General features: G+C 50.6%; 1 protein-coding gene across 1 annotated transcript in view; it reads right to left on the bottom strand.

Moving 5' to 3' along the window:
• LOC8042373 (lysosomal alpha-glucosidase-like) overlaps window positions 1-14,049 on the bottom strand; it is an 81,556-nt gene that overhangs the window by 12,101 nt on the left and 55,406 nt on the right. Inside the window, exons 12-13 of the mRNA XM_040501415.1 lie at window positions 11,560-11,708; window positions 9-93 (exon numbers count right to left, since the gene is read on the bottom strand). Coding sequence (XP_040357349.1) covers window positions 9-93; window positions 11,560-11,708 — 234 coding nt within the window. The remainder of the gene's footprint in view (window positions 1-8; window positions 94-11,559; window positions 11,709-14,049) is intronic.

Genomic DNA, 14,049 nt, shown 5'->3' on the forward strand with positions numbered 1-14,049 from the left:
CTTCTCACCGGTTCAAGAATAGGCAGGATCATCAGTGCCGGTCCCCACATGAACTGGGAATCGATGGCGAACGTGTTCACATCCTTCGGAAACCTGGATTAATTTAAAGCGACATATGTAGAAGGTCAGCTTCATAGCGTAGACGACGATATTGTTACGCATTTTATACCTTTTGTGTTCAAAACGATTCAGTGTGCATGTATCGCGCACAAAAGACTAAACGGGACAACCGTGATATCGGGAGTGAACACTCAACCTAGAATTACCGCCCGCCTCATTCTAATTGCATTAAATTAATAGGGTCACACCTTAGAGTTTTCGTATATCTGCATACAGTCTCTTTGACGTCACAGTGTCAGGTAGCGCTGTGATGTCATTCTAAAGGAACTCTAAATACATAAAATTTATAGGTCATCCGTGACGTAACATGGAAGTGTGACGTCTCGCTACACCGTTACGTGGTAATATGACTTCATATGGCACCGTGACATCACGTGATGCAGACGTCAGCTAACACTAACGTGGTACCATGACGTGACGTGGCCTTAGGCGGCGTAACTATCACGTTAGGCTACGTAATAGCGCAAAGAGCCCTTTAATTGCCATGCATTTAGAACGCCTTTGGAAAACGCCAGTCAGTCAGTCAGTCAGAAACGTTTAATTCCATAACAAAGAAGGAAAGGCTCAAGGTACACCTAAGCACTTCTTATGAGTTGTGAATGCGAAAGCACGCACGCCGCTCTTCGCTCCCTTCAATATGCGGCGTACAACGCGCTGACCTTGGGCGTGGAACGGTGGAGCCGCTGCCTCGCGGACACGCAGCGCCATAGGGTGAGCGATCGTTCAAAATGTCGTTTGTACAATTTATACAAAGGTGTGCCGACAATACCTGTTTTGTGAATAGCAGTGGAAGCTTTCTGTGCTTGCCCATTTTATCTCGCCACCCGAGCGCGCAATGCAACTAACACAATGCGCAAACAGTGCTTGAAGCACATCGGCGTTGTCCCCCTGGCGGATTTAGAGGAAAAGGGGGGGGGGGGCGGGGAAGGTTGGAGATGTCCTGACCCCCCTTGAATGGCGCATACGTGAAAATTTAGGGTGGGGAAAAAAAGGTCGTGTTTTTTCAAACATCTGATACTCTGACATCGCGCGGAGCCACATGGTCTCGCGCGGGAATTTCAAGCAACTTACAACGCTTACTTGAAACATGACGTCATGCGTGGAATGAAAGCGATTAAAAATCGTGTCACGTAATGCGAATTAGAGGTTGCCTCATGTCTCAAATGATTTCACTTCATAAAGCAATTAATTTGCCTTAAAGAAAATTTGGAAGAATTTTAGGCGGGATTCAGAACCACGACCCTCCGGTTGCGAGCCAGACACGCTACTGACGAGGCAGGGCCCTCCGCAATTCCTGCTCACTGGCAGGAAGAACGTGAAAAGCGAATGAGAAGGCGATACGAACGGGGCCCGATAACGCTATCGCGTCCAACTTTTAAAGGCAAAGCTTAAGCGTCCTCTAATTTTTTTTAGTCGTTTAGGGGTAACAATAAATCAAACGCTGGTGCAACATAGACGAGTGATGCACTAGCAGACAGAGCGATTTCTTACATAAAGAAACATAAAGAAACAATGTTTTTTTAACATCTGTAAATGGCCTACCAGATCGCATAACATCCTGTATTCGACTTTTTGCTGATGACTGCGTAATTTACCGATCTGTATCTAACCTGAACGATAACATAACCCTACAAGCTGACCTTAACCTAATAGCCGACTGGTGTAAACAGTGGAAAATGACAATTAACTTTTCTAAAACAAATCTCGTTTCCTTCACGCGTGCTCATAGTCCTCTCTCTTTCACTTACACCATGTGCAGCCAGGTAATTACCAAGTGTCCATCTTACAAATATCTGGGTGTTCACTTATCTGACGATCTCTCATGGAACACGCATATAACACACGTCCTGTCTAATGCTAACCGCTCTCTTGGGTATCTTCGACGGAATCTGAAACTAGCACCATCATCAGTTAAACAACTAGCCTGCACTACACTCGTAAGATCGCAACTTGAATACGCGTCACCCATCTGGTCCCCTTGGCAACATTCATTGATAACAAAGATAGAGGCACTTCAAAATCGCGCAATCAGATTCATTTTTTCAGATTACTCACGAGACACCAGCATCACTTCTTTACGAATGAAAGCTAACCTTGATCTCCTCTCAACCAGAAGGAAATTATCACGCCTTTCTCTTTTTCACAAGATTTACTATCATAACCATGACATCAGAACTTCACTATTATCCCCAGCCACTCGTATATTTCCTCGCATTGATAACGTCTGTAAAGTTTGTCCAATTTTCGCATCGTCAGTTTCGTTTCTTTACTCCACCTTGCCATTCACAATAACGGACTGCAATAGCCTGCCTAACAGTATCGTGACCCAGACAGATTATAATACTTTCATATCCCAACTGACCATCCATCTGCATTTACACTAATAGTAAAGTCAACTCGTGTTTATAGAAATGTTTTATTTGGGTATTTTTCTGTTTCATCAGCTGTTTTTCCCTAAAAATGTTTTAAGTGTTTTTTTTTCTTCTGTTTTTGCTGCTTTATATAACAATGTTTTCCAGCATGTAACCCACTTTTTTGTTTGTTCCTTTATATGTTTCTTCAGCAGTTACACCCACCTTGTGTAATGCCAGCAATGGCCTTCAAGGTTTTAATAAATGATGATGATGATGAATTCAACTAAAAATTTTAGCTCTTTCGGAAAGATAATGGATCATCTTGTAATTGATTACATTAAAATGGTAATTGAAATTCGCGACTCCAGCGAAACGGACGCCACCAAGCGAAAAAATCGGGAACCAGCCGGTCCGGGTCGCTCCGCGCCCCTCCGCGTCTCTGGTGGCTTTCGCGGACACGTGTTGTCGACGCGGTGGCGAGCCGTGTAATTTCACGAAGGTCCGAAAATTTCTTAAGTTTGCCTGAGTGTTCATTAGTGTGGCGAAGCCTCAGTAGTTTGTTTCCTTCCATCACGTGTTTTCGATTTCTTGGATGGGGAGGATTCGCGGAAAAACGTTTTGTTACTTGTGTCTCGATCGCATTCAAAGTGACGACTACTGGGTAACTGATAAGGGGTTTCTTTAGAAGGATGTAGAACAGTGGGAGGACGACGGACGAGGCATTTCACTGGAGGGAACACTAATGTTGCAGTGAAGTGAATGGGAAAGTTCGATAGCTGCTTTTCTTGAGTTTGGTTGTATTCGGTTAGCTTCAAGTTTGAGCCACCCACGCCGGTGGGTGCATTGGCTATTCATCTTGGCTGCTTTTCGCCGAAAAATCCTCTGGACCACTCTGAAGGAGTTGGGCTGATTTCGCAATTACTTGATTCAGAAAAACCTGCTCGCTGCAAATGATGAATGAGGGAAATTATCTGCTTTCAATAGGTGGGGCACGCGTCTCGCAACGTTAGAAGCTGTCATGGCATTATGACCTATCGCGCCTTCAATATTTATATTATACCCCCGTCGAATTAAGCCAACAGAAATATACGTCTACATTTCTCAGGCTGACCGGCCACAAAAATACTAATTTTTTTCGTTCACGATTTGAAGTCATGTTCAATGCAGAGAGGTTCTGCGTGAATCTCCAATGAAGATTCTCTTCAGTTTGTCCGCATTCTTCTCCGTGCTACCGGCTAGAACCATTTGGCTAAGTTTAACTTAGTATCTCTCTGTCTGTCAAATATACTTTTATTCAGCAGTTCACCTAATAGCTAGTTAACTAAGCTCATGTTTCAAACCGAAGAATATACTTATATCGCTTTGGTGGGACATAGTATGTAATATAATACATAACCCGCTCGTCAAAATGACTTTTCGAATGCTACTAAAACCTGGATTGAAATACGAGTATCAGCTGCTTAGTGAGGCGCCAGCAGGTTAACATGCTCCTCGGCTCAAGAAGCGCTTGCTTAATTTCCGTAATTTTCCTTCAGCCTGTGCTGTTGACCGAGCAGACGACTGAAGCTGTTTCTTCAACGCGGATACGCACAAAAATCTCGATTTCGCGGAATGATAAGTCGCATGGTCGAGGCATGCGAGTTGGCTGAGAGTTACCGTCGGTGGGAGAATTCTGCAGTCATTGCCGCTTTCCTTAGATGATCAAAACTGATTAGCATATTACCGTCTCTCCAGAGCCCGTGGTTTCGGTTTCGAACGAAATCTCCGAAACGAAAGTTTAACACGAAAAGAACAAAAAACACACTTGGAAAACAAAACTATGCTCTGCAAGTTTATGTGCACCGGCTACACTTAACCGTCTCAGTTCAAATACCTATAAAATTGGGAATTAAACAAAAGAAAATCTGTTAAATTCAACGCGCCACCTGTTCAGGCGGCCCGGCCGAGCCGACGCGACCTGGACTCAGCCGCCATGTTTCTATGGTAGTGGCGCCCCCTATAGGTCGCTGGAGTCGCGAATAGAGCGAACGTTACCGGCAGAAAAAAAGTAATTGAAGAGTTAAAATACAATAAAATGTAATAGTAAATGTTGGTTCGTTCGTTGGTGGTGTACTTTGGTCCTGCCAAGTTTTGCAGGCCGATGGTCGTTGAAGTTCTCAGGAGGCGATGGAGACTTTGCGAGTTCTTTGGCGAACCGATTTATTTTACAAACTATGTACAACTGTACAAAGTAGGGGAAGTTGGCATACTCGGATCGAACAGGTCTTACAGATGTCCAAATCACTCCAAAATCGACCTCCCTCGCCCCGTTAGAGGATTTTGAAGGCACTCACTCCCTCGCCCTCAGGGAAGTCTTAACCAATTGTTTCAAACTTTTTCGAAGTCACGGGGCGTCAGCCCTCCAATGGTCAGCTGGGGGCCGACCCGGCCGTCAATCAAGTTCGCAACGGCCACGGCTGACAGCTCCGTAACATTGGCACAGCCTTGGGTTCCAGACAGAGTGGCGCCGCACCAGAACACCTGGCCCGAAACTCGATCGTCGCCAGCGTACCCTGTGGGACGCTGGAGCACACAAGAAAACACGCGCACACACAAAACAAAACGTCCCCTTCGCAGAAAAGACAACGTCTTCGCCGCGGGGTGCCTGCTCGAGAGGACCGCGGTCACCCGTCGAAAATAAAGAAAACAACGACAGCCAGGGCGCGTCCGCTTCCCCTCTTCCCCACACCCCCGCGCGGCCGTAATGAGGACCACCCGGTGAGGGGGTCCCTCGCGACTCCTTTACACCTCCCCACCAAGAGTGTTTCTGGTCCTTCTTGGACCTGCTAACAGTTTTATTACCCCTCCCCCAAGACGAAAAAAAAAAAAACGATAACAAAAAAACAACAACAACAACACAGAACTACGGAAAACCAAAACGGTTATTTCCGCGACAATCACAATGCCCGTACACATGGGCCGGCGCAGATAGTAAAAGCACAAATTATCACCAAGCCAAAAGACGAGCCACGCCGAAAAACGGCTTACAATGCTTAAAACAACAAAAAAAGAATGCACTTGGCGCGAAGTAACAAACAACATACGACACTGACAGCAGCTCTCTTTGTTTCACGCTTAAAGTGAGGGGCAAGTCCAGTTAAAAAGAATGAAAGGAAATACATGATTGCTCCCTCAAGCGCTTATGGCTCGGCGCCTAGCTCGTCTCACCTCCCAGTTCGGAACGGGCGCCGGCCGTGTCGCAGGGCTCCCAACATTCGTTTGCAATTCTGGACAAGGCGTCCGCGTTCCCGTGTCTAGAGCCTTTCCGGTGCACGACTTTGACGTCGTACCTCTGGAGAGCCAGAGCCCACCTCGTTATCTTTGCACCGTGAGGGCCGCTTAGCGTCAGATACGTCAGGGGATTGTGATCGGAGACCACCGTCACGGAGGCGCCGAATAGCCATAGATCGACCTTTTTCAGACTCCAGATTACCCCGAATGCCTCTCGTTCGATCGTGGACCACCGCATCTGCGTGGGCGTGAAGCGGTGACTTGCGAACGCGACCGGATTTTCTTCCCCGCCCTCTCCCAACTGCGCCAAACATGCTCCCACCGCGATAGCCGAGGCGTCGGTGTAAAGCCAATACGGCCTTTCCGGATCGGGCGTGTACAGCGCCACCGCGTCACACAGCGCCTTCTTGAGTGCCACGAATGCCTTGTCAGCCGCATCTGCCCAGGGCAGTCGGTTCGGGACCCTCTTACTGGTTAGCTCGGTGAGCGGTTTCACGATCTCCGCATAATTCGCTATGTAGTCCCTATAGTACCCGCATAGCCCCAGCGCGCTACGCAGCTCCCGCTTAGTGGTAGGGACCAATAGGCCCTCGATGGCGGCCAGTTTTGTCGGGTCCGGCGCATGCTTGCCGGACCCCACCACGTGGCCGAGGTACCTGATCTCAGGCTTAGCCACCTGGCATTTCTCTTCGTTTGCCGAAAGGCCGACCTGCTCTAACGCCGTGAAAACTTCTTCCAGGTGTGCCGCGTGCTCATCTAAGGTTCCACTAAACACGGCGATGTCATCAAGGTACGCGCAGGCATAGCGTTCATGCCCGCGGAGTACCGAGTTCATGATCCGCTGGAACGTTGCCGCGGCGTTTTTTAGCTTGAAAGGCATGACGCGCCAAGCGAACTGCCCCTGGTGGGTCACGAACGCCGTGGCAAGCTGCGACTCACTCGCAAGGGGCACTTGCCAGTATCCCCTCCGTAGGTCGATCAATGTGACAAAGTTGGCTCTACCGACGCGCATGATTATGTCATGTGGGAACTGCATCGGGAATGCGTCCGTCGTCGTCACCGAGTTGAGTTGTCGATAGTCGACGCACAGGCGCACCGAGCCGTCCTTCTTCGCCACACACACGACGGGATGGGCGAAAGGGCTCTTGCATTCGTAGATCAGCCCCGTCTCTAGCAGTTCGTCGGTCTGCCGCTCGACCTCTCCCCTCAGCATTTCGGGTATGCGGTAGGGGTAGGCCCGCTTCGGCACGTACCCCGGGTCTAGCGCTACGCGGTGTTCTCCCACCTTTGCTATACCCGTGTTGGGCGAGAAGAGCCGGCGGTGTCTGTCGAACACCGCGCGAACGATGTGCGCGTCTCGTCCGAGGTGAGCCGTTTGATCCTCTGGAAGTTGCGCCTCTTGACACGACCTCACTTTTTGTGGGGTACATTCTATGTCCCCAAAGTCATCATCTTCCTGAAACGCTACGCCAATGCCTTGAACGCGGAAGTTGTATGGTTGTAGTTTGTTGGCGTGCACCAGCTTGCGCTTACCGTCTGGCATGTCTACGTAGTACGAATGATCTCGAAACTTTGCTCGGATACAGCACGGCCCTATCCATTTCGGGTACATCTTGCCTGGACAGGCTGAGTCGAATACCAACACTTGTTCGCTCACTTCAAACGATTTCGGGGAGGCTCGTTTGTTGTGCTGTGTCGCGTACGCGTTCTGCCGGGCTGGTGCCGTCAACGAGGCTTCCTCCGCGGCGCGCTCGATTTGGATCTTTAGTTTGCGTAAGTACTCCGCCGGTGCCTCCCTTAGTGTCACGGGTATCGGGATGTCCCCCGTCCAGGATTGCTTCAACACTGCCAACGGGCTAGTGGGGCTTCGGCCGTACAGCATCTGGAAGGGTGACACTCCGGTGGTATCATGCGGGACCTCTCGGTATGCCCACAGCAGGAACGGAACGAACCGATCCCAGCCGCGGCCCTCCGTCTCAATGATATGGAAGAGCATGTTCTTGAAAACCCTATTCCAGCGCTCGACGGCGCCGTTGCTTTCTGGGTGGTCGGGGGTTGAGAATCGAGGGCAGCAGCCGAGTCGCGCCAGAAACTCCCGCGTGAGCTGCGCAGTGAAGTTTGTTCCACAATCGGAACTAATCACACTCGGGATGCCCGTCCTGCTGAAGATAAAAAGCAGCGCATCGCAGGTCTCTTTCGCCGACAGTGACCGCAGGCACACTACCTCCGGCCAGCGAGTGCACAAATCGATAACGCAAAGTGCGTACCGGTGCCCTCTCGCGGACGGCGTGTCGAGCGGCCCGATCACATCAATGTTCACCTGTTGGAGTGGGAACTCGGGTCTTGTCAGCGGAATGATCGGTATGCGATCGCTCTTTCGTGGGTCGGACCTCAGCTGGCAACCATGGCAGCTCGAGCAGTGCAACCGGAGGTCGCCCTCGATTCCCGGCCAGTAGAAACTGTATTTGACTCGCACCTTAGTTTTCCGGAACCCCAGGTACCCTCCCCAGCATGACTCGTGGGCCAATATCATAACCTCGGGTCTCCGCTGAGCTGGAAGGACGAGCTGATAAAACTTTTGACCCAGCAGCTTGTCTTGGTGAAATAGCAACCCGTCTCTGATTAGCATACCGGCACGTCCCTTGCGGCCGTTTGCCCACGCTTCGCGCAAGGAGGGATCCCCCAGTTGTTGTTCGCGGAACTTCGACCGCTCTGCGAGCGCGTCCTCCGTTTCAGTCTCATCCGTCTGTGACAAAGAACTCGTCTCGGCGCCGTCCTCAGCTTCTGCTTCGCTACAGTCCCCTTTGGTTTCTACGCCTTCCCCGGGCTCCCCTGCAGGACTGCTAACCGCCGACGGCACCGCCTCCCCCACCGCCACGCTTGCCACGGTTCCGACCGGCGCGTCCGCGTTTATTGCTCCAAGGAGTGTCTCCCATGCCTCTCCGGAAAGTAGGCAGTCAGTGCGAGACGTGAGTCGGTCGGTCAATGCGCAGAGAATAGGCGCCGTTTCGCGAACTTCAGCAAAAGGAGAACCCCTGTCGAGGAAAGTTAAGGGCAGCAACACCAGACTCGCCTCCACAGATTCTCCGAAAGCAGATTGTAGGCAGATCTTGCCGCAAGGCGTCCTGAGCTCATCGGGCACCATGGCTTCCCTCACCACGGTTATGTCCGCTCCAGTGTCGAGAACGGCGTCGAGCTCGCGTCCCCCACAAGCCATTCGGGCCGATATCAGCCCACTGGGCGGCGGCGAGCGCGGCTCCGTGGTGACCTGAGCAGTGACCTTTTCAGTTTTAGATGGTGCCTTGCCGCTCCCGTTTGCCCGGCGACTCGTAGCGTGTGGACAGTCAGCTCGTAAGTGGTCCAAGGAGCCGCACCCGTAGCATTCTTTCCGCTGGCCCGTACCCAGTCTAGCGGCCGGACTTCGCGTGAATTTCGTCGTAGCCGCGGCTCCCCCGTTTTTTGCTCTGCCCGATCCCCATGAGTCCTCTGCGTCAACACTCTTTGACGCAGCGCCTCTACCCTTGGCCTGCTCGTAGAGCCTGATCAGCCGGCTCAGCTCCGGCGCCCTGTGCCAGCTAGGGTCCTCTTTCAGGGTGACGTAACTCAGCGCCCCAGGCGACATCCTTGCCTTCAACTGGTCAGCCACGAGAAGGTCAATTAATTCGTCTTTAGTCTGAATTCCCCTCGCTTCTAAGTAGAAGTGGAGATAGCTGCGCAGCCGCGTGGCGAATGGCATCCACGCCTCTTCCCTCCTTTTGGTGGCGTTAAGGAATCGTTTTTGGTACTCACCGGGCGCGAGCTGCAACTCTTCGAGTACGGTCTCCTTAACTCAAGCGTAGTCGTTGAGCTCCGCCGCGGTGAGTCGCGTGGCCAAATACCGAACTTTTTCAACCACGTGCGGGGATATCAACTGGCCCCATATAGCCCTCGGTACGCGATATGTCACGAAGATGGTCTCTACCGCCTCGAACCACACGGGCACCTCGGCTTCTGATGGGAATTTCTGAATGACGCCCGACAAAGCTTTAGAGAAATGTCGCAGGTCATCCTGCTCTCCACGTTCGCCTGTCTCCGCCGGTCTGCCCCCCTCGGCGCGGCGGTTGGCCGATCGAACGCGCTCGAGCTCCATTTCGAGCTCGAGAATTTTTATGCGCTCTCTCGCTTCCTCAAAGTTGAATTCACTTTGGCGCTCGCTCACCAACGTCGTGGTGCTCCCGCCTTCCCCCGACGTCCCTTCGCCGTCCATCGTCCCTCCGGTGCGTTTGTCCGGATTGAAATGTCCGAACCTCGTAATCATACGCCCTGCCCCGGCCTACTGCGACACGACCACTCCCCTTCCAAAAAGGGAAACAAGACTGAGCTTACTACTTTGCAGGTCCGCGTGGGGTCCGTGCCAATGTAGCTTGCTTGCTGGTCGTCCGTGCCGCCGGCTCGATGACTCCGTCGTGAACAGGCTGATCCCCGCAGGATCAGAGGTTCACCCGACGAGCGACTTGCCCTGGGACACGTACAGGACTCTGCTGGCCCTCGCCACCGGCTCCTCTGGCTCGGCTCCCAGGATCTCACTCGCTTAGACGCACAACTCCTTCGGTTCGTCAGGAACGCTTGACTCTCGTTCCCGAGACGTAGCTTCCCTCGGGACAGGTTCAGGACTCCGCTGGTCCTAGCCGCCGGCTGTGCTGGCGCGGGTTCCCGGGGTCACGTGATGGTCCGCCGTGGGCGCCGTTTTCTCGCCTGCACTTGAGTCTCCTTCGTGATCTTCAGTCGCCTCCGCAGTTTTCAAGACCATTCATGCCGACTGCGCCAGTAAATGTTGGTTCGTTCGTTGGTGGTGTACTTTGGTCCTGCCAAGTTTTGCAGGCCGATGGTCGTTGAAGTTCTCAGGAGGCGATGGAGACTTTGCGAGTTCTTTGGCGAACCGATTTATTTTACAAACTGTACAACTGTACAAAGTAGGGGAAGTTGGCATACTCGGATCGAACAGGTCTTACAGATGTCCAAATCAGTCCAAAATCGACCTCCCTCGCCCTGTCCGAGGCTTTTGAAGGCACTCACTACCTCGCCCTCAGGGAAGTCTTAACCAATGGTTTCAAACTTTTTCGAAGTCACGGGGCGTCAGCCCTCCAATGGTCAGCTGGGGGCCGACCCGGCCGTCAATCAAGTTCGCAACGGCCACGGCTGACAGCTCCGTAACATTGGCACAACCTTGGGTTCCAGACAGAGTGGCGCCACACCAGAACTCCTGGCCCGAAACTCGATCGTCGCCAGCGTACCCTGTGGGACGCTGGAGCACACAAGAAAACACGCGCACACACAAAACAAAACGTCCCCTTCGCGGAAGAGACAACGTCTTCGCCGCGGGGTGCCTGCTCGAGAGGACCGCGGTCACCCGTCGAAAGCAAAGAAAACAACGACAGCCAGGGTGCGTCCGCTTCCCCTCTTCCCCACACCCCCGCGCGGCCGTAATGAGGACCACCCGGTGAAGGGGTCCCTCGCGACTTCTTTACAGTAATTGACTACAAGTAATCAGTTAGTTGTAACTCATTGCGTACAAGTCTGGCTACAGCCCACGGGCGCTGCCCAAAAATTGAGGATATCCGGTTTGTTGTCTGCTATCAATATCAAGCGCGTACCCTCTCCCACTATTACTCCGCCAAACTCGGTGAAATGCCCGGTGGTAAAAAAATGGCGCCGCCCTGAGAGAACTTTAAGGAGTCAAAAATTTTAGACTGTTGTGATACTCTGCTTCGTAATCAGAGCTGTGGATCACCTTACTTCCATGGATTTTTGATCTCAAGTAATTCAGTGCACTCACTCAAAGAAAAGTGGTCTTGCCACTGTGTCTCCGAAGGCGTGACTGCGGTAGAAGAGTGTGTACAGGTAGGGCAGGAAGCAGTAGCGTATCTTGAGCGTCTTCTTGGCCGTCGCCACCACCTGACTTCCCATGGCCACGGGGTCTTGGTCCTAGGAGGCAGGGCGCGTCCGTGATAAGTTTCGTTAATGCGACCCATAAATTCACAAGTTTGGGACTTCAACTTCACGTGAATTGAATACCCTTGAAATCAAATTGCATTACATGGCCACGAATCCTACGTCTGCCCGTGATTGCTAGCCGCATTCACACTCAGGGGTCACATCTCATTATGAAGACGGTCTTGGTTTCCGGTTATTACCGAGTTTTGCTGCAGTCTCACCCACCTACTGGCAATAAGAAGATGGACCGGGGTAAGCTAGTGCCCGTAGTTCCTAAAAGGCAACTCTGGTCGATCAACAAAAAATTCGGGAATATGGCTGATTTCACACTGATGAGTACAAATGGTTGATTTCACACTGATGAGTACCTTCCACAAATAGTAAAACATGCTCGCTCGCAATCTTTATTTACCCATAATCAGAAACTGAAGTCGGTTTCTCCGACAGGTAACATTTGTGCCGCGTTGTCAGATGCACGGCTACGTACGTGGTAAGAAACCTGTCGCGCGATCTCGCATGCAACGAAACGAAAGGCTATAGCCGCGTACGCACGTAGAGCTATGCTGGTGCGACCTCTAGCTTTTCGTCCAAGGAAGTGAAAATAAGCAACAAGTAGTGTCTCTGATCCCAATGTTGGCTGCGCCAACACGTACCACGCAACTGACAGCGCACGGCGTCATGCGTGACGTCATATATGCATCCCGCCATCGTTAGTGGATTCCCGCCCAAGCGGCAGCCGCGCAGAGGATCGACGAAAGTTACCGCAAAGCGGCAGACGACTGCGTCTTGACGCCTCGTGATAACGTCGTGCTCGTTGTAAGACGTTCCATGACGTTCCACGACGCTCCACGAGGCGCTGTCGGCGATGCTGAGGCCGCCTAGACGGCGCGCTGCGTAGATCCGCTTGTAATGCCGTTGGGGGGAAAAGGCGAAGGCATTGTTTTTACGTGCTGGTGGCCGCAGTCACTCGATTCAGCTGACATTGCGAATCTCGAACTTTACCGGCTAAGGGTCCCGGCACCGATAACAGAAGCAAACAAGCTACAGGGTGTGGTCTCCGAAGAAAGCAGTATCATGGATAGTTTAGTCGACATGTGTATTGGGTAAACACAACAACATGGAGTTGTAGATAAGGGATATTTATTTCCGGGAAGCTCGCATTTGTTTTCCTTGAAAGACCACTCAAGTTTTTGGTTTTTCGGTTTCCGAGTGAAATATATTCTATGTGCCAAACATACTTTTCTCCAATAAACGCATATGATCAAATATTACCATATAAGGGCATTAAAGAGCCGTACAAGAGTATATAGGAAACTGTAAGAAACTGATAAGAAGTTTCTTATAACTACTCATATAATCCTACATTGTTCTTATATGTTCTTATAAGGTTCTTATATGCTGTTATATGATCTTATTTGATCACATTCGTTTACTGAACCCACATATTTCTAATACATACAAAATGTTTCACTAGGGTTTTCCGGTTAAATCCGTCTAAATAGGTAATATTACAAAGAAAATAAAAATAAAAACGCAGGCGTGTTGGTGAATGACATTGACAGTACATCCCGTGGGTAGAATTTCGTATTTTATTACTCCTTTTCTCAGGTTTACTATGAATGCAGGTAGTTATTTTCGATGTTTATTTTTGTTATTTAAGAGGGTAAACGTTTAGAAAATTTCAGGTATTTACTTTGCTAATTGTCACTTTGAACTCGTAACCTCACGTCCGTGGTAGTCTGTAACGTTCTGCAGGAACCTTTTCTTTTATTTAAATAAAAGAAATTATTCATGCAGAACGTCAGAATGTGTGGTGCGTGTTCGATGTTTCGGTCACAACTTCCAAGAAGCCTAATCCGCAGTTTTTACTGGCCACTCCGTCGTAACTGCGGTCACGAGTGCAGTCAAAAGAAAGTTTGAGTGCGTTGTGAATGTCGAGTTATGAAAACGTTACGTGCGTTGCCCTTTTAGTTACGGAGAGTCGCACATGTCAACTCTGGCTTACTGAAATAATATACTTGAATACATCTCTACCTAGAAATGGTGATTGGAAGGTATTTTTTAAGCTCACTGCTCCACTAGGGGAATATTTGAGGCTAATGGTTGGTCACAAGAGCTGTCAATCATCGTGCCCAAGGTCATTGAAACAATTTCGGCCAATGACTAGTCCTTATTTTTGAGCCATTTTTACCAATTAATGACAAAAATCTACAGAGATACGACTCGGGTCACCGCGAGCCGATAAGGGTCGCGTGGCCATTGAAAAGGCGCGCCCTACTCAGCTGTCTCAGTACGAAGTTTTCGACACTTTTTTTTTATTTCAGTGTGGTGG

The sequence above is a fragment of the Ixodes scapularis genome, unplaced genomic scaffold (assembly GCF_016920785.2).
Source record: "Ixodes scapularis isolate PalLabHiFi unplaced genomic scaffold, ASM1692078v2 PGA_scaffold6__148_contigs__length_123643588, whole genome shotgun sequence".
Classification (NCBI taxonomy): domain Eukaryota; kingdom Metazoa; phylum Arthropoda; class Arachnida; order Ixodida; family Ixodidae; genus Ixodes; species Ixodes scapularis.